A 21,864-nucleotide genomic window follows, 5' to 3' on the forward strand; every position below is an offset into this window, starting at 1 on the left:
TTTACTTAACTTTGGTTGAGTTTGATTCAAATAACTACATATTACTAATGACTGCCAGTTGGACAGCAGCTTTCTAGACCCATTGTTAAAAATAATTATAAGTAATGAGTACCTCTTATGAGATAGAATTAATAATCCTATTTATTGAGTGCCCATGACAGATTAGGAATTATGCTTGACATATATTATCCCTAATCCTCACAACAATGGTTCATTTGACAAATAAGATAACTGAGGTTCTGAGAGATAAATTGCTTTGTTATGTCCTTGCAAGGAATTGTGAGAGCTGGAATTTGAACCTAATCGGTCAGACTCCAGAGCTGGGTGATTTCTAGTTTCCTGCCAAATCTGTATATGTACTGTCTGGAGGCTGTCTCCTCTGAGTACATCTTCTCCTTGTTTATGGGTTAGCTAGCAATGTCTTCATCTTGGTCACATAGGACAATTACAGGGTCCATCTTAACTCTTCTGAATATGGACGTATCACTGCACTGGAACCATTCATTTTTCTTACTGAGACCTATGTCCTTCAAAAAATATTAAGAGTTGAGGGACCAACCCAGTTTCTTGAATAGTAAGCTAATCACCTACAAGTATGTTTTCCCAATAGACGCTGAGAGAAGCATCAAAGCATAAGGGTAGTTCTGTGGACATCAGTGGCACACAGTAAACTCTTGGCATTTGAGTGTTTAACTGTCGCAGTTGGGAATATTTCTGAACTTTCCCAAGGCCTGAGTTACTGAATGAGCCTAGCTAGTACTTTGGCGTCTGTGGCACAATTCTGCTTTGCTGTTTTCTGCTTTCCATGGAACATACAGTAACTCTCTTGAAGGGTCTGAAAGCCTCAATTACAATGTTTCAGTGATTCTGAACTGATTTTTCTTTGGAAATTATATATTCAGATGGTACTGGCAGAATCACGAAGGGGTAGTAATGTGGAGAAGTAGTAAAGGTCTACTGGGCAATCAGTTGGCTACCACCCAACCACATACGGCGATGTGATATGAAGCCGCTTTTCTTTATTCCCTCGGAGTTAAGGTTTCCCCTTCAGGAAGCAGCAGGTTACTTAACATGTACTTGATTTCACCATAACATGCATTATGACATTTTCTTTTCTTTTTTCTTTTTTTTTTTGAGATGGAATCTTGCCCTTTTGCCCAGGCTGGAGTGCAATGGCACGATCTCAGCTCACTGCAACCTCTGTCTCTCAGGTTCAAGCGATTCTCCTGCCTCAGTCTCCCGAGTAGCTGGGATTACAGGTGCCCGCCACCACACCTGGCTAATGTTTTTTTGTATCTTTAGTAGAGATGGGGTTTCACTATGTTGGCCAGGCTGGTCTCGAACTCCTGACCTCATGATCCGCCCACCTCAACCTCCCAAAATGCTGGGATTACATATGTAAGCCACCGCACCTGGCTGACATTTTGTTTTCTTAAAAGGTCATTATCAGACCCCACAAGACTATTTCTATAAACTATGACTCAAGTATAGCCTCATGTTAGTAGCTTAAAATAGATTTTCTTTACCTTTTTTGCCCTTTAAAAGCGAGGAATTTTTTTTTTAATGGAAAGAACATAGACTTTGATGATCAGTTCACATCCTTGCTTTACCCCTGGAAAAATGTGTAACCTGGAAAGATAGCTTAACATTCGTAAGTCACATTTGTCCAAATAATAAAAACAATGGCAACAAGACTTCAACTAATGTCTGATGTTTTTTGTATGATTAATCTGTGCCAGGTTCCATTCCAGTTTCTTTACACACATTATACCATCTCATTCTCACAAGAACTTTGCATAGCAGGCATTGTCATTTCCACTTTACAGGCAGGAACCCGAAGACCAGAGTTAAAAGTAACTGGTCCAAAATTGCCTGGTTAATAAATGGTGGAACTCGCAGTCAGACCCAAGCTGGTTTGGGGCAATACACTTGACCTTCTTATGATATGTCAGCCTTGTGAAATAGGAAAGATACTATTAATAATATCCGCCTTGTGTGATCATTTTGAAGGTTAGATATAATGTGTGTGAAACTCCTGCCACCAAAGTTGTTCCACAAGAGGCCCTAAACAAATGAGAAATCATTATTACTTTAAAATGTCCATAAGTGAAACTGATATGCCAAGACCAGTAAAAATGAGAGCCTCATAAGGAAAAGAGTAGGAGGCATACCTTTGTTTCATTTTGTTTGTTGGTTTCTGTGCTTGCTTGTTGTTCTTTTCTGTTAGGCACAGGTTTCATTTAGAAAAAATTAAATTGTTTTTTCTTTGATGAGTGCAGAAAGAATAGTTGGAAACATTGAATGGAACAGCTAATGTACCATTGTAATACTTCTCAGATTACAAAAAAGAAAATTAAATCTGTAAAATGAAAACTTTTTTTACTTTTGTCAATTCAAAGTTGTGTTATCTAGAGAGTTTTGTTAAACTCAGGGTTTCTATATGTATGATTGTCTGCTAAATTCAGGATTATAAGAGAAGAGATAATGGCGCTAACTTTGCATATTAAATATACTATGTTACCAGTTTTCCATGAAGCTTTTACTCAACAAATAATTTACTAAAAGGGCTGTGAGCTATGAGTTTCACCAAGTCTTTCCATTTCCAGTTTCGACAACAAAAGTTTCACACTTCTTTAGTTACTCTTGTGGGAGAAATCAGAATGCCAGCGATCACCTTGATCTAAGCATATTATTGGAGAAAAATTCAAGGATAGGTATTTGTTTCTTGTTAGATTTTCCTCATATTTCATCATTGGGGTCACTCCAATACATGGTACTAGAATTTGGGATTTTTATTTCATGTTAGATTGGACTCATTTTCTGGTGTTAGTCATTAAAAATAATTTCAACTCTTTGAAGAGATCTGGGATGTTTGTTATTATTCTATTGATTAAATGAAGCGATTTTATTTAACAATTGTGTTGTTAAACTTTCTATATACTTAGAATAATAATACCAAAAACTGAATGGATATGAGCTTTTCACCAAAAACTGAATGGATATGAGCTTTTCTTATTGAATTTAATGTCAATATCAAATACCTTATTGAAACCCATACTTTGAAAGCTTGATTGAGAAATTGGCAAAAGAGTTAACTGAAGTAAAAATAATGAAGCAGTTTACTGGTCATCCAGGTTATGAAAGATTAAACCATTAGAGATAAACTGAACTGTGAATATTATGATCATGGTGTTTTCGTAAATACCATCTATATCTCTGCCACCATTCTAAATAAAAGTACCCTGTCAGACGGTGAAAAGAGTAATGTTTCTTTGACTATTTCATTATTGAGTTTTCTTATATTTGAAATGTGGGAGGTTGAACTAAAATTCGTTGGTTCCCTTCTCTAAAAAGGTATAGTTATATGTGATATTTATTTATTTATATAAATAAAAATATAGAGATCTTACCTTGAAAATAACTTTTGAGATAAGAATGATAAAGTATCTAAATGGAAGATGAATAAAATTGTACCTGATTTGTAAATTATTATATAAAGAAAATGTATAAAATATGTAGAAATTGTCTATACAAAAAACTATAAACAGTGGTCCATTGCCTATTAACAAAGAGTTTCATCTTATCTAAAAAGTCTTGAATTGGCTACAACAGCAGAAGAATAGAAATTGCATAGTATAATATAACCTAAAAACATTTCAAGCCCATAGATACTCTTCTCCATGCAGCCAATATTTATGAACTTGGGGTAAGTGACCTACTCTTAGATATTTGAGCTTGATTATAATTCATAGTCAAGGTAGCCTCCTTGTAAATAACCAAAATTAACCAAAGATTTTTCCTTATCTTCCAAAAGCAATGCCAAGTAATTCTATCCAAATTGGAAAAAAAAAAAAAATTAGGTGTCATCAAATGGTGTTGACATAATGATATATATGTTTAAGGATAATGTAATAGAATATGCAATTAAAAGTACAGTATATAGAAAAAATAGATATTGTTTTAAAACGTAAGGTGATTTAATAATATGGGTCACAGATTCCTTTTAGTTTTATAATAAATATATTGATTTCTGAAATTTGGGAATATTCCATAGTACACTTAGCTTATGCTTATGTTAATACTGAGGACAGATTGCTGTCAGCCTAATAGCATGTAGATATATTATAGTCACACTACAATCATTCTGTCAGTTTTCAATTTCCCCTTTTCCCGTGATGTTTCTTTCATCTTGTTAGCTTTCTCTCAAGACCTTCTCTAAATACCTTTAGTAGTAATTCACAAACTGTTTGTTAGTTAATAGTTCTCAAGAAAATTCTGAGATTTGGTTGATAGAACTTAGATTGTTGGTTTGTTTTTGGATTCCTAGCCAAAGTTTTATTCTTTGTTTCTTAAAAATACTCAAAAAAGTTTTTTTCCTTACTGTAAGCCCTCTGGAAATAGAAGCAAATCACCGTTTATACATTTAAAATGTGATGAAAATCACAAAATAAAGTCCAATGAAATATAGGGCTTATATCCATTAGTGCCTTAAGAAAAATCCCTGTTTTCTAAAGTGTGAGTGGGCTTTTCTGGTTTGTTTTTGTTTTTTTAAAGCTCCAGGACCTCCCAATTTTCAAGGGCACTTTGGGGCATGTGTAGCGTTTATTTGATGTATGGATGTAGATGCATATTTTCCCACATCTGTCTCTGTGGACCTATGCTTTGTGAAATCCTAAACCTTGTATTAATGCTTAGTTTATGATTCATGGTGTTCTGAGAGCAATTATATAATTTTTTCTTGGGGTGTTTATTCTGTGTGCACTGTAAAAAAAATGAGAGTTATTTTTTGGTAACCCTGCACTTGCCTTTTTATTGATGAATTTCTTTTCCTTTTACTGTGACCTGTGAATATCACTGTAGGCTCACTGCCAATTTTGTGAGCTGCTGCCTGCTTCAAAATGGAGGCAGGAAGGTATCCATTTTCATCAAGAGGATGACAGTGTTTCAGTCTTTCTGACCATCTGGAGAGAGGAACTTTGAGAGCAAAAGAAAATGGGGATTTAAAAAAATTATATTTAGCAGAAAAGGCAAGGGGGAAAACCAATTGAAGTTAAACTATACCTTATGAATTTGTGCTTTTCTAATACGCTGTCCTGTTTAAAGAAAACATAAACAAGAAAATACACAGGCTATTTTTATAAAGAATTGATTTCCCAAGTCTCATGAGTATTAGTAAATGAATGTAAGTAAATTAGGTTTTTGGCACACTTTTTAAGTTTATTGTACACACAAATATAATAAGCACGAAAAAGGAGGGCTCCCTCCTCCCGCTTCCTTTGCATACGCTGATTGTTGGTGGTCTTATGTAGATCCAGGCTTTTAATGGCCTTTTTCATGCATCTCTGCAAAAAGCTGACACTGTGGGAATTTAATATTCTAAGATATCTTTATCATTTTCTGTGGTTTGGATAGTTCATTTGTGTTCTCTGTCTCTCCCTCTGTCTCTCTCTCTCTCTCTCTCTCTCTCTCTCTCTGTCTGCTCCCCCCTCCCCTCCCTACCTCCTCTCTGTAAAAGTGAAATTTTTAATTGAAAGGTAGAGTTTTTACTCTACCATTTGAAGAGGTTTGATGCAGGTCTTTCTGTTTTTACCTTTTTTACATGCTTATGGACCATCTGTGTTTAGAAGAAAAAGAAAGAAGTGCTTAGACTCACAGGATTACCCTATGGGCATTATACAGCGTATTTACAGCTAGACATGGTTTACATCGACTGGAATATAACACACCTGGTTATTTTCTATTCACACAAATACACTGAGCTTTTGTTTTGTTTTGTTTTGTTTTGTTTTGTTTTTATTTTAGTGTGTTCAGAAAGGGCACTGTTTCTAGGGTTTGTTCAGATTTAAACTGGAAAGAGTAGAAATGTAGCACTTTCTGCCTACTTCTTATAAAAGAATGGAACTTCAGATGCTTTGGTCAATGCAAAAAGCAAAACTCAGTTGGTTCTTTCTCCTCAGGTCTATGCTCCATCAGCAAGCACTGCCGACTACAATAGGGACTCACCAGGCTATCCTTCCTCCAAACCAGCAACCAGCACTTTCCCTAGCTCCTTCTTCATGCAAGGTAAGATGCTGCTGCTTCTGAGGGAAAGGCCACAGGGTAGCATCTTCCTGGGTCACTTAATGTCACAGATAGGGCAAAAGAAGTGGAATAGTAGACGCGTGTAGAATTTTTGAAGTCATACTCTTCTTAGGAATTGAATTCCTTAAAAATTGATTATTAATTAAAACTGTACTAGGCCTTTCTTTACAATTAAACCCCTTTGAGCAGTAATGGGTTAAGATTAGATTGATCTGCTTCACTTAGAGCCAATGCTCCTGCCGGTCTTCCATGCATGACCAACCATTTCAGCATATTCACCATCCCCAAGACGATGTAGCTGTTAGTTTAGAAGTGGTTCATCTTCATGTATGTTTAGAACATCCTGGATTTAGCCAGCTGGGAACAAGTTGGCCTAATGTATAATCTTACGTAAAATTTTCATCCACTTACTAATTCGTAGGTAAGAACAAGGCTCCAAGATGAAGTAACCTACCACAGACTGGAATATTACATGGTGAAAGTTCTGTCCCAACATAGTAACTGGTTTAGGATAAAAGACCCAACTTTTGGGGGAGAAGACAAATATAGAAAATACAGAATTATCCAGTATGTTTAAATACATGGATGTGTGTCCCTACACTGAGCTTTTAGTCTTGCCACGGATAGCGTATACCTTTCTGCTGCTCAAAAAAGACCAAGATGTGACCGAGTGCAGTGGCTCATGCCTGTAATCCCAATACTTTGGGAGGCCAAGGCAGGTAGATCACAAGGTCAGGAGATTGAGACCATCCTAGCCAATATGGTGAAACCCTGTCTCTACTAAAAATACAAAAAATTATCTGGGTGTGGTGGTGTGTGCCTGTAGTCCCAGCTACTCAGGAGGCTGAGGCAGGAGAATGGCGTGAACTTGGGAGGCGGAGCTTGCAGTGAGCCGAGATTGTGCCATTGCACTCCAGCCTGGGCAACAGAGCGAGACTCCGTCTCAAAAAATAAATAAATAAATAAATAAATAAATAAATAAATAAATAAATTTTTTAAAAGACCAAGATGTTTGAAATGACAGCAGCTACTTCAAGAATGAACCACTTGGAGTATGCTCCTAAGGACTCCATCCTGATATGTGTGTGGCACTTATTTCTAATGTAATTATCTTGTTACCAAGTTAATGCCCTGAATTTAGATGAGGAATTTACCAAGAACCCCTGAGTGCAAAAGTTTAACTCTTTTTGCCCAGGTATGAAAACCTTATTTGTATAAGCCTTGTCTACGGGCCATGGGTTTTCTTTCTTTATGCACCTCTAGGAAGGGCCATGTCACAGGAAGGGGAGCACATTTGGGGCAGAGAGTGCCAGGGAAGCAGCCTGATTATAGTGGACACACTCAAAGTCGTTCTCATTAAAAGATATTAATCTTCCTTCCCTTCAGTGTGTTAGCTCTTTTAGTTTGTTAGTTCACATGTGAAATTCCATGGAAATTTATAAAATTGGGTGGAATGGCTCCCTTGGGAATAGAGAGAAGTTGTTCCACACATAATAGAGCTCATGTGTCAGAAGTCTTTTATCTTTGTGACCCATCCTAGGTGTAACTCTCAAAGGGACACAGCAGGCTATGTCACCTGGATGCGTTTTGTGCCATGACAAAAAGCTTATCACCTTCAGCTGTAAACAGTAGCTACCTCAGCATCAGTCCCCTCTTTGGTGAGCAGTGGGAGATATTGTCCTACAGGTGTTTACAGAGATTGGCAACTCAAGGATCCATTACACAAAACAGATTTTGATTGAAAAAATTGGTGGAAGGATACATTTCTTCTATCTGCCCAGGAAAGTGGCTTTCTCAAAGGGTGCACATTGCTGGGTAGGCCAGGTAAATTAAATCAGTAGGCTCCTTTCCCTAGCAGACCACCCAAAATATGGGGAACAAATTTGTTTCTCTGCATATGCACACCCAAAAAGCAAAAAAAAAAAAAAAAATTGAGTTGACATTTATGATGAGCACAATTAATTTGCACACGTCTAATTCTGTTCTTTCAAAACAACATTATGCCAAGATCATGGGATGTGATAAATATTAATTTACTGTGAAAAGCATAATTTATGTAGAATATGTATTTTTATAAGTCTGCATCAAGCAGAGTATTCTGTGTTAACAGTCCTAAATGCATTGCCACCCAGTGTATCACATTGTCAGGAGACTTTTGTTCAGTGGTATATGTTTTCAATTTATTTGTCATGTGTGCCATCTATTTAAAATGTTAGTGGTCTTGAACTTCATATTTGAATTTAAGGTGATATTTAAACCTTCGTAATCTAAGGACAAAAGCTCAAGTACATGAATGATAACTTTTTAAAAATCTTGTGTTTTCACATCATGGCCACAGAAGCAGTTGCATCACGGTCCTGTCCCATATCAGCTTCCCTTCAGTAGAGGGTTACTTGGTGCCCTGAGAATTCAGTACTTGAAGGAATATGCAGTTAAGGTGAAAGATATTCAGAAACTGTCTGGGGCATATTGTAAACTCACTACTGTGGCCTCTTATTTTTAACTTCTATTTCCATCTTCTAGTTAAAACTCTGAAGTTGTCAAAATCACAGACATGATTTTGCTTGCATGGTTCTTAAAGAGAGGAATCTACAAACTGTTCCCCCCAATCTGAAATGAGTCCAGTTCCAAAATTCTAACTTCCGGATTTAAGAACTCAGTGAAAAAGAGCTTCATGAAATACAGTGTCAGATTTAACTTTTCTATTTCCTAACTTTTTAATAGGCCTTTATTAAATAAAATGTTATGGTAAAAATAATCTTATTTTCAAGGAAGCAATATCTGCTATACATTTAACAGCCAGCTGATGGCCTGGTATATACCTAGTACTCAATACTTTTTGTTAAAGTATTGAAAAAAAGAAAAAAATGAATGAATTTAGCAGTAATGTAGATCTTCTTTTCCCTTAAGCTTGGGAAACCAAACCTTAACAATAGCAATTATTAATAATAACCTGTAGGCCAACAGGCCCAGAGAATGAAAAAATCTGTAGGGATGTTTTTAATAATGGTGTTAACAAAAGGTTAACCTCATATTGAAAGATACTTTATATATAATTTTAAACCTCTATAATTCTTAAATAATTTTATAAAATCCAGAGACTCTCAAAATTATCTGTAATATAATAGCCACCTAGTACATGTGTGTACCCTTTGGATTGCTACTGAAGGTTTAAGATAGCTGTATAGCTATACACCAAAAAATACAAATAAAATATCCTAAGAACTATATATTTGAGATTCATCTTCTCTGTATGCCATAATATAATTAAAATTCCAACTTTAATTCTATTGCCTATGTTAAAAATGAAATTAAACATTTTCAACCTAAGATTTTTTAAAATTAATACTTCTTTATATGCTTTTAAAACTTGTCAACTTTGTAATTTCTCAAATACTTTTCACCCCAAAGTTTAGGAACAATTTAACTTTTTAGTTGGTTTTCATAGAAAAAAGGGTTAGAAGACTTACTAAGAAATGTTTCCTTTAGCAGTAATTACCTTGCTGACTTGACATGATTCGTGGTAGAAGTATGCTCTGTTGTTCTTTTACAGTTGAATTTTTACCAAGAACACTTTAAGTGTTTATATTTGTTTGACAATATAGAGCCACTTGGGAAGAAATGATGACTGTCTTCTGATGTAATCAGCTAACAAACACAAAGATGAATAACACAACAGGCAGTCATTTTCAAGTATATGAAAAAACCCTATTCTATAAGGCAAGGCTGAATGCCTCAGAAAGTCATGGTTCTCTTTGTCCTTTACAGATGGCCATCACAGCAGTGACCCTTGGAGCTCTTCCAGTGGGATGAATCAGCCTGGCTATGCAGGAATGTTGGGCAACTCTTCTCATATTCCACAGTCCAGCAGCTACTGTAGCCTGCATCCACATGAACGTTTGGTAAGGCAGATGTACACGATAATGGGAATATCACAGCTAGTTTATTATACTTCATCCTCTGTCTTTCCGTGCATGTACACAAGGACTCTGCAAATAAGTGCAAAAATTGCACACACCCATTGTTCTTAAGTTGTATTCTTTCTGTGATCAAAGACATAACAGGATCAGATCACCTTTGTAAATCCTTCCAGATTCTCTCTGGCATTGTTCTTTTGTTTATTGTGTTTTGCTCTGTGCCTTCTTTATCACAATGTCAGCTTCCTTGAGTACATAAATAGATACTTATTTAAGTTGCAAAATCTTAACATGGTGGTTCCTGGTCATTTTTTTGCTATCTGTAGTTTCAAAGGATGTACTGCAGAGGGCAGAGTGATGGTCAGTAGGTTATATGCATCACCCAGGAGCATTTAATTTCCCCTTGACTGGCTTATGTCAGCTTTGGCCTGTTGTGATGTATCCAAAAGAAGAAGTTTATATTTTCTGTAGACTTCCATCAGTAAGAGAAAGCATGAGGTTTCTACATAGATCAGATTCCCATTTTTCAGTATTTTGATTCCCATCCTAGCCTGCCACTCATACTGTGTTTTGCCTCACTCCAGGTGAAAACTGCTGGGCTCTAGAATGTTAAGTCTTTCATTACTAAACATTTGCACTCTGTCCATCACCTACATTCATCTATCATAGTATGTCTCTTTATCCTGAAGGAAATAACTCAACTGACTTTCTTCTAGCCTTAAATGTCACCACAGCCCAGAATCCACTGTTGAGCTTAAGTCTGTCATTAAAGGGAGGAAAGAGCCTAGATCTTGAGTGAGATTTGGGATGCAGATAAGATGAAATTTGAATCCCTTGTACAAGAACATAGCTTAATATGTGAACCTCAAATCCTACAAATGTGAAAGCATATGGGAAATCCAGTGATCCTAGGTGATACTTACACCACTACTCTTCATCTTGCATTTGTCCCTTTTTCTTCTCATATCCACACATAGGTTTCTTTTTCTGTTCTGATAAAGGAAGTCATTCTGGATTCATGTGGTCTTTGTTCTCTTTTGCTTAACCAGTACATATAAGAAACAGGATCTGATATCCTACTCCAATAATCAAAAAAATTCCAGAAGTTAAGATTTCTGATATCCTTGAAAATCCATATTTAGTTGTTCCTAGTGGTGGAGATGCCTTAGTAGTCAATTAGCCTGTACATTCCTGAGAGGCAAACAATGGAAATGGAATGGGCCTTTTTGTATCATCTCCCAAGACTGAATGTATAAATCACAAACTATCTCACATTTCAGCACATTTCCAGTAAATAGCAGATGACTTGTTTTCAAATTTTCTCTTCACCCACCTCCTATTTGGAGATATTAGAGTGAAAGCTTAGAGAAATGTCAACTATATCAACTATTATTATGCTAGAATTCGTTTTGGCTAAAATTTTCATTTCTCCACCATCATTTTCCAATTCTCTAGGAACTCATCATCAGTCAAAACTATATGTGTCCTATGAGCAAGGAAAGTTTTGATTACAAATAAAAGTTTTAGGCACTATACCAGCATGTTGGAATTTCAGTTCTTTTAAGAGTTGCCCATTTGACGTTAATTTTTCTTCCCTTCTGTGTTTCTTTCTTTTCCTGTCATTCTTGAGAGTTTTGAGTTAGGCGATTTGATTTTATCCTAGTCCAGTTCACTGCTTGGGAAGCAGCTTTAAAATGTGCTTCCATGCACAAAGAGTGTAATTTCAAAATGGAAACCAACTATATTCCTTTTAGAAAAAGTCTTACAGAACCAAAACAGTATTATCAACCAGAGAGAAAAGAGCATTTTGAAGTAGTAACCCAATAGGCTATATCAGAAGCTATATTTGCAATGCCATTTACCTATCACAAAACACAGGATTTTCATTTTTCATCTGATCAGTTAACAGATTTCAGAGAGTAGAATTTTTGTTTTAAAGGGGACATGAATAAGCTATCTTGTAACGTATACTAATGAATTTTCCCACTGTTAGTGAAACTATTGAATTATTGTATCTAGTTATCATTGTACTTGCAGTATTTAACCATCTGAAAGTCTTTTACTGAAGTGACTTAGAAGAATCTGACACTGAGAATACTTTGAATATACAGTAGCAGTTGGTGTCGTTTCAGTTGAAAATAATGGTAGTTCCTTATAATTTTATTCTTAGCATCTGGCTAGCCCCATACTAAACAAAGGGATAGTTTAAGAAAAAGCTAAGTGCTGTTCCTGGATTATTTGGGGGATAATTTGGCCAAGTTGATATTATCTCTAAAGATAAAACATTTTAAAAACATCATTGCCTTCATCACTTTATGCCATGTTATAACAGAATGTGTAATTATAAAACTTCAGATCCACATACTTTCAGTAGCAACTGTCAAGTTACCAACGTTTAGTCTTTAAATCCCCTTTACAGTTTTAGCCTGTCCAACAGAATCCCACAGCTAATCATTACTGTGTTACAGATACCCACACAAAATCACTCAGATGAATGGAGTTTGCAATTAAGCTTTGGAATGGGTTGTTGTAGATGATTTTACATTTGGAATGACTTGGCAGGGTTCTTTTTAAGAACAGGATAGAGTCCTCACTGTCTGGCATGATTTAGGCATGGTCTTTGCACTACAGGGCGAAACAGTCCTAGGAATCTGGAATTTTCCTTTAAAGGAAGTTCTGTTGTCTTTTATTTTTTTTTGTAACATAAACCCTTACTTCAGTAATTCTCAACTGATGGCAGTTTTTCCCTTTGGGGAACGCTTGGCAATGTCTGGGGACATTTTCATTGTTACAACTAGGGACTAGATGCTACTGGAATCCAGTGCATAGAGGCTAGGGGTGCTGGTAAACATGACGTCATATACGGGAGAGCTTCCACAGCAAAGAATCAGTAGTGCCAAGGTTCAGTAGTGCCAAGGTTGCGAAATCCTGCCCAAACCCAAAGCATGATTTTATTCTTATTTATGTGCACCAGTTATTATATTTTTCCAATCTTTGAATTATCAACCAGCATATCACTAATGGAAACATTTCCAACAGTTACTTTGTTACTAGACACAAAATACACTACTCTTGGGCATCACAAGTTAAAATGAATGAATAGTGGGCATGTAAAGCCTCACACTTTGTCACACTCCTCATGTCCTTTGTAGCAAGCAGGAAAGACAGTAATAGCTGGATTGAGAGACTAAGAGGACCTCTTATAGTTGATCCCTAAATCCTCTAAAAGAGACATTATTCTCTGGTGTATTTATTACATCTCTGAATGACAGTAGTTTTCAAGATAGTTTTTAATGTAAAATAATCTAGTTATAAATCTCATTAGTTTATTTCAGCATCTAATTTTCTGCGAATCTCTAAAAATAACTGATTTACATGGATTTCATTGGTTTCCATCTTTATAATCTGTGGGGATTAATTTTTCCTTTTATTCTGTGAACTCAGCATTAACCCTTCATCAAATCCCAAATTACTGCCCGTTTTACATAAAGTTAAAAGGGCCCAAAGATTCTCACCAATGTGACTATCTGTTTTGTTTTGTTTCATCTTCTGATTATTATAGTTAGTTAAATATTTATTATTCTTTTCCTCTTTTTTTGATTTTTGTACATTTCAGACTGATTTGTAGTTTGTTCTTCAGAAATTCCACATGGAATAGGACTGTGTAGAAGTGAAGTTAAACTTAGTCATCTCTTTGTTGTTGTTGTTGTTGTTGTTGTTGTTTGAGATGGAGTCTTGCTCTGTCGCCCAGGCTGGAGTGCAGTGGCGCAATCTCGGCTCACTGCAAACTCCGCCTTCCAGGTTCATGCCATTCTCCTGCCTCAGCCTCCCAAGTAGTTAGGACTACAGGCACCCGCCACCGAGCCCAGCTAATTTTTTGTATTTTTGGTAGAGACAGGGTTTCACCGTGGTCTTGATCTCCTGACCTCATGATCCACCTGCCTTGGCCTCCCAAATTGCTGAGATTACAGGCGTGAGCCACCGCGCCCGGCCCGTCATCTGTTTTTTTGTTCTTTTTTCCACATTCTGTTTGTTTTCCTCCATTTTCTTAGAGTGTTTACCTCTATAGCAGAAATAGCTCTATCCCTGCTAAGCTTTCAGATTAGCTGTACTATGGAATGAGCCCACTATTATTTTTCATTGGAGAAAATTCCATGGACTACCTGGGGCATTCATTAAGTGGCAAGTAGAAGTGAGTTTAACAGGTAGCCTAAGGAATTTTGGGGTCAAGGAAAGAAAGAGGTCCATGGAATTTAAAAATTTGGAAGGCATTCTCAGGAACTTGGAAAGATGTAAAGGCATCATCTTAACTTTTTTACTGACGTCCTTTAAGTTGGGCTGTTTTGGTTTTCCAGAGGTAATATTTTCAAAAACATTCATGTATCATTGAAAATCCTACCTCTAATACATAGATTCATTTCCTTAGACTAGTTGGCTCTCAAATAAGTTATACTTCAATCCACTGTTTAGTAAATTCTAACTGTTAACCAATTGTTCATTGAGCATATGGTATAATTATGTGTTCAGTAGTTAGCCACAGGTTGTGGGATGCAGAACTATAAGCTCTATTCCTTTAAATAGTTTACAATATAGGTGAAAATACATTAGAAAGAGCAAGAAATGAAAGGCAAAATATAATTAAGTGTTAAAGAGCATAGTGCAGAATGTAAGTGCATTAGGGACCCAGAGAGAAGATATGGTGGAAGAGTTGGAGGTAGTTAGGGACTCTTCAAGAAAGAGGTAGAATTCAAGATGGATCTCACAGAGTAAATAGGGCAACACTCAAGAGACTATCATTTCATTCCTCCTGAGCAAATGCTTGGGTTTTAAATACCCGTGACTATCAGCATCATATTCAATCTCTAATTTTGAAATAAACAATTTTAAGAGCGTTTCCAATAATGATACAATAAAGCCTCATTGTCTATTAATATATTGCATATGAGGAAAAAGTGTATTTTAGCTTTAATACTTTACATAACACATTCAGATGCCTATGAGAATAACTTTTGAAGCTGCTTTTTATCAAAATAGCTCAGCACGTTTTTGTAAATTACTATGTCCATTTTAGTGATCTGTTCATTCCCAAGCAGATGGGTAGATTGCAACTAATTTGCCACCTTACAGGCACTGTGGCATACCCAAGAAAGGCAGCTTATTTGGAAAACTAAGGTAATAATTAAACTCAAAGCAGAGTCTTAAACCAAATGATTCTGTAAAGATGTTGTTCTTTCATTGCCAGCTATATGAGGATTGCTTGTAGGTGGGGCATGTAAAGAAAGGACTCAAACCAAAATAAGTCATGTGGTCCTAATTTAATTCAGTATAGTCAATGGTTACATATTGATGAGTAAGAGAGATATTTAACCATTAGTGCTTTTTAAATTTTTTATTTACTAAATTTTATTGTTGCTGGGGTTCAAAAATAATAATTTAATTTGGGAAGAAGAAGATTGGAAACTGGTTAGTCTTTGCCATTTAGTTTCAAGAAAGTCAGGATGAAATGTAATATAAGCCCTGTGGATCATAATGTTGTTTTGTTCATTATATAGTGGAATCTTTTCCACTTGATCAGCAGGCCACACACAAAAAATTAATAGTAGAGTGGTCTTTTATGCCGCTGAAACCCTGGAGATGATTTTAAACAGTAATCTGCAGATTTCAAGATTGTGATCATTTCTCAATGCCCCTCATTGCCATTATATTCCTCCACAGTTGATGCAAACCCAAGCTAACTGTGTTTCTGTATAACTTATTATTTGAAAAATGAAAGCTGTCAGATCTAAGCAAGATATATTCTTGGCTATTTTGAAATTCTAATAGCTGTCTCCATTGTAAAATAGAGAGTTGTGAGAAAAGTATTTGAAAATAACTCACTGAATACCTTATGATTAAATATGGCCACCTTTTTCTGCTTCTTGCTATAGAGCTATCCATCACACTCCTCAGCAGACATCAATTCCAGTCTTCCTCCGATGTCCACTTTCCATCGTAGTGGCACAAACCATTACAGCACCTCTTCCTGTACGCCTCCTGCCAACGGGACAGACAGTATAATGGGTGAGTCACAGAAATGCCAATTCTGATACCGACAATCGGTGTCGGGGTTTAATCATTAAGGACCTCTTTTTCCCTTTCATAACTGAATAACAATTAGGCAATAAATATTAGTCACATAACAGAATGAACACACAAATGAACCAATCAGAAGTAAAATCACTGGCTTGAGCATAACCGTATTTTTGGTCACAAGACACTGAAATTTAACTACGTTCTCCATCGCGAGTCATTAGATTGAACAAGGGTTCAAACAGACCAAAACTATCTTGTTCTTCACATTCAAAAAGAGTGAACAAAGTCATAAGACGAGCCTAGTGAGACTAGGAGCTACAAAGCAGAGTAACTCTTAATGGTAGTTATCAACCACTTCCCCAAAATCCAGTCATTGTGCTAGGCTTTTATCCATGGTGTGCCACTGTCTTCCGAGGACTGGTTAATGTGAAATTCTCAGGTGACTGATAATAACTCCATGAGGTTAATCTTCTGGAGAATGTGACACTGTGGAGTCCCTCAGAGGGGAAGAAGTATTTGTTCACTTATGAGAGAGGAGATGCCTGGGCATCAGTTGGCCAGAAATTATTTGTTGCTGCTTTTAATTAATTAATTTATTTATTTTTACCAAGGACATTTACCAATAAGTTAAGATTCAAGAAGAATGCTGCCCCCATGAACTGAGCCATCATACTCTCATTTATCATGATGTTCACTGTGGTCTTTTCCGTAGGACAGGTGGTTCCCCGATCAGCATTCCCACTTTGAGGAATGAACTGAACTGGATGTCCAGCTGCCCCTGGAGGGTAGAGGTGGAGTTGGTGGGGAGATAGCTACCTGCTTCTGAACCAGCTTTGACACCTTGTTGTTCAGATGAGCAGCAAGCTTAGTGCACCAGGGTCTTATTAAAACCTCAGACTTCTCAGGTGATCACTTTCTGTGGTTCTAGCTCAAACTAATTCCTTTCTTGGCCTGAATGTCACTCTTAGAGCGTCAGTGGGGAGAATACTCAGTGTATGTCTGTGAGAGAAGATTGCGCAACAGAATAATGGTGCTGTTGAGTCCTCTTAGCTCTTTGTACTTGTTTTCTTTAGAGAGTGTGTAGAATTTGGGGAAGTAGCGTGAATCACTTATGTAGGAACATTTTTCATGAAGGAGGAGAGATGTGTTTTGAAACGTTGGAAATATAATTTCTGCCTCAATAATGCCCTCTCTGCTTATTCAATAATATATTTCACACTTGAGATGAGCCATCTCGAAGCCTCTCCACTCCACTATCATGTCTAAGAAGCAAATTGAGGAGAGAGTTTCCATTTTTTTAACTTTTCCTAACCAAGCTTCTACAAATATGTTGCATCAGTTTGACCTTGGAGAGCTACAGACAGAGGTCACATGGGGAAGTTTGTTAGCTATCAATGCAGTTTTGGCAGATTTGAAAAACAAGAAGAAAGAAAGCAGTGCAGAACTGAAAGAGTGAGAAAAGCATATTTCACTTCAGTGTGGTTTGACAAATGGAAAGCCCCTTTCTGCAGTCATGAGGTCTGGTTATGAAGAAGGATGACCGGTCATTCATCCTTTTACATGACAGATTTCCTGTCTACTTGTGGTTTGAGTAATTTTCTTTTTTAGGAAGGTATGAAGGTGGAGCAGAACCTTGAGTTGAGGAAAACATATTTAGGCGCTGTTTGAAAAAAAGTTTTTCTGATTGATTTGCAAAACAGTCCTCTTGAGAGAGAGGCACTATGACTTGGAAAGGACATATCAGGAAATGGGGTGGTTATCTCCATGAGCTGTAGACAGCTTAGCCACAACTCTCAGTGGGAATGAGTTTTGCTTGGTTTTAGCTGGTCATTGTCATTAGTTTGTGGATGAACAGGAGAATCCACTTGTTGGTCTAGCCAGAGTGGAGCAATAGGTGACTTCTGTATGCTGAGAATAGACTTAACTTGTTAAAAACCATAGGGCCTTATTTAAGGGTCTTGATAATAATAAAAGCGCTATAATTTAAAAACAAAAGTATGAGATTTTTAGAACTCAGGAAAGGGCTTTCTAGAAATTTATTTCATATAATGGATGCACTTGTCAAAATCCACCAGCAGAATGATAAAAAGATGCATAATCTTTCAGGAAATAGGTAGACATGGTAATTCAGCATTTTGTAGGCACAAACCTTTATTATTATGCATAAATACAGATATTACTTTAAGGTTACTTTAAGGGAGAACATTCGAGAATGCTTTTCTTTAAAATAATATTTTCACCAATTGCGTACGTGAAAATGCAGAGGAAAATTTAAGCATAATAAGCCTTAGTATTGCGTGATGTCTGAGTGGCCCATGTTTTTTCACATTTAAGTTCTCTTAGGCTTTGATTTGATTTTTCGAGTATGGTAAAAGTCAGTGATGGCAGTGTGTCTGTATAACAAGAAGAGAAGCTTTCTCTTCTGATGTTAGTGATACTTCCCTAACAAACAGTATGGATTAATAGGATACATCTGCAGACTTTTGAAAATATTTGGCATATACTCACTCATTCTGAAACACAGGAAGTAAAGAAATATTACGTTGCCTGTATCTCAAAGAACAAACAGAGCTAATTAAATAATTGGCAAATAGGGAACACATAGCCTGACACATGTTTGAGATTACACACGATTCTGTAGAAAATGACTGTAAGCAATACTAATGCCTTAAGAATGGGGTTCAAGCACTAACACATGGACATCACATTTTTCACGTTTTCTTGGTAAAAAGTTGCAAGACAGTGCAGTCTTTTCATACAGGGTGTTGATGTCTTAGGAAGCTGCTTTTTCAGTTTAGAAGAGGGCTGCTGCCCTTCATTTCAGTGTCATGTTATAATATGTCTTTCTGGTGGTCAGCAGTTGTCCTGAACTGACACTAGAACAACGCAGTGGGGTGAGATACAAGCTCTAGAACTCTCAGAAAGGAACCTCTCTGTAACCACATTCCCTTTCTTCTTCTTCTGTCCTCTGCATCTCAAAGATGGAAGATGTCCACTGAGGTTTACTATTTGTTTGGCTTGGGGGAGTGACTGGGTGTTTCTTGCTTTGTTTTCTTTTGCGCTGTAATACCCAATATCATTTTTTTGAGAAATCCTTAAGAATGATAAAGCTTACTTGGATTACATTAATGAGGTGTGTGGTTTTTTTTGTTTGTTTGTTTGTTTGTTTTGGTTTTTTTATGACACATTCATCCATGGATTTTCAAGAGAATTGTAGAACAAGGTATTTTATTCATCACATATAGTCCGCTACTTTTCTCAAGCCTCACTGGCACACTCTGGAGATCATATTAGACCTTTCTGAATTGAAAGGGTCATCTAATTAGCCCTACAGTTAGAGGAATATAATGTATGGGACACAAGCATGGATTCACAGTAGTTCAGCTGGCGACACACCCAGTTAAGGAGAGAAGCTGTCAGGGGTCTTTGGGAGTTACCAGCATCAGTACCTTCTACACAGTTCTTCAGACTCTTTCAATGTTATGCCACTGGGCATTCTCAGAAGCAGTGCAGTTCAGTGCCTCTGCATCTGAGCATACATACGGAGGAGGAAGTGTAGTACGTTATTAGATACCAGCTATAGCGAATAGGAATGTCTACAGGATAGTAACCATAAATATTTGGTTAGCCACATATTTCCTTCCTATTTGCAATAGTATCCAGTAGCCCTTCCTGATGGAAAGAAGTAAGAGGACCTCCTACCATAGCACAGACCACTGAGACTGCTCAAGGATAAGAATGCTTTATCTCCCCATTGGGACATACCATCTGTATACATTCACAGGGTGTGACCCTTTGTGGTTTGAGGCTACACACACTCTCTTGCCCTCAGAGAGAATTGGTCATATAACTAACATAATGGTTATAATAACTATTATTGTTTTATTAGTCTTTAACTGGACTGCTTTCTAATACATGGTCTTTTCCATGTTTTTAAACCTCAAACCAGTGTTGAAGGAAGAGACTACCAAGATTGATTTAATACACCATATGCTAAAGATTACCCTGGAATATCTATTTGGTTCATGAATTAATCTGGCTTAGAACTTTCATCTCTAATGACATGTTTGAATGACATGTTAGTATGTGGCTTGTCTAGTAGAAACATTATGTCCTTTTCCCCTTGAGGACTTGTTTTCACAGTAATTTTATTATTAGAGTAGTCGCATAATGTTCACTTTATATTTTACAAGAATATTGAGCCTTGAAATAGTCGGGTGATGAACAAGCACAGAGCATAAAAGTAATATGAATTTTATCCAGCAATGTCAAGGCGTCTTAGTTACCAAGACCACCAACAGAGAACATTAAACTAGTTTGATTTAAATCTCCTCTATTTCCTGTGCACAATTAGGAAGCCCAACTTCCCCCTGAATTCCTAGGAATCCCTCTTGTTAAAAATTAGTGCATTGTAGTCTATATACTTGAGTTTTTATTTTGAAATGGTTGTAGTAGGAGTGCTGGAAATGCTCCCTCTTTTTGTCATCTTTATGGATAAGCACATGGTATTGTTATGCTGTTTCTAATGGTTTCATAACATGAGGGTCACTCGGACACTGTTTAGAAAACCCTACTTTGAAAGCAGTCATCTCTCAAGCAAACACAGTGTGAATTGTGCTTCTTATTCCTTTGATGCCTTCATGATGTTCCCAGCCTTAGATGATGGGTGTGCGTTAAAGGGGCAACACATTTTCCAAATTCTGATTTGTAGTAGTTGATCCCAAGGCACCGCTCATCCCACTGTTTTGTTGAGGGTGTGTTCTAATGGGAATGAACATTTCCCCAAAGCTGAGACTGAGACAGAGGGTGGTCTAGCATGTAGCCCAAGATACAAAACCCTTATTTCTGCTTCATCTTCTAGCCAGCAACACCACCTGTGTTCAAGCCATCTGAACAATACTTGGGTGGCAGGCAGTGTCGAAGCCTCCTACAAAATTTACAGTTCCTCTTAATAACTGCTCATCTTCCATTCACATTTGTATGTTACAGCTTTACTTAGGGACTGATTATATTTCTCTTGGGCAAGATAAATTGATTAGAGCCAAAAGTAGAAATCAATAAAGTCTTTACCAAGCAAATGCATTGGTTTTCATCCTTATTTCTGTTACATGGACATTTTGATCATCTCTAATATGAATTGATAAAAATCTTGGGCCTCAAAGAGTAGTCAAGTCCTCTTACATTAAAGCTGAAAATGCGGGTTTGATATATCTTGCTAAACATGGCCCACTTCTCAATGCAAAAAAAAAAAAAAAAAAAAATTCTGCCACTTGAGAATTAAAATATATTTACCTTCCAGTTATACCCTTTGTTATATCAGTCACACAAATAAAAAGAGAAATCTGTAAGAGAAAGACCCAAGTAGCTTAACATGTTCAGGGAATCTAGAAAATGTAGCTTCTCCAGTGTTTCCTGGACCAGAGCAAAAGGCATTCCAAGTGTAAGGGCAAACGGGCCCCAGTAAACTGCTTTGAAATTTAAGCCCTTGGGTTTGGCACTCCAGCTGTTGCAAGGTAAAATGGCTTCATGTTAAAAAATAGTCTGTTGTTATCAGTGATTTCCATGAGTAGCCTTTGTAGTTTTCTGAAATATTTTCATGACATGATGAGGTAAGCAGTTGATTCTATTTTTAATTCTATTTCCTGAGTCATAATATCTCCCTGCATAAAACAGGCACTGATAGAAAGTTTAGTTAGAAAGGCATAGTTCTAAAGAAATCAGAATGATCATAATATCTTGCCTCTTCTAACGTGTGATTTTTGGGGCATACATATTTAGTTTTTAAATGCTCCTA

General features: G+C 36.7%; 1 protein-coding gene across 42 annotated transcripts in view; it reads left to right on the plus strand.

Annotated features, from left to right (window-relative positions):
* The window catches only part of TCF4 (transcription factor 4), a 363,540-nt gene that overhangs the window by 305,637 nt on the left and 36,039 nt on the right, over positions 1 to 21,864 (plus strand). For all 42 annotated transcript variants that reach the window (XM_015122035.3, XM_077975074.1, XM_077975072.1 and 39 more), the window contains 3 exons: positions 5,958 to 6,063; positions 9,850 to 9,983; positions 15,926 to 16,058. In XM_015122035.3, coding sequence (XP_014977521.1) covers positions 5,958 to 6,063; positions 9,850 to 9,983; positions 15,926 to 16,058 — 373 coding nt within the window. The remainder of the gene's footprint in view (positions 1 to 5,957; positions 6,064 to 9,849; positions 9,984 to 15,925; positions 16,059 to 21,864) is intronic.

This window comes from Macaca mulatta, chromosome 18 (assembly GCF_049350105.2).
Source record: "Macaca mulatta isolate MMU2019108-1 chromosome 18, T2T-MMU8v2.0, whole genome shotgun sequence".
Classification (NCBI taxonomy): domain Eukaryota; kingdom Metazoa; phylum Chordata; class Mammalia; order Primates; family Cercopithecidae; genus Macaca; species Macaca mulatta.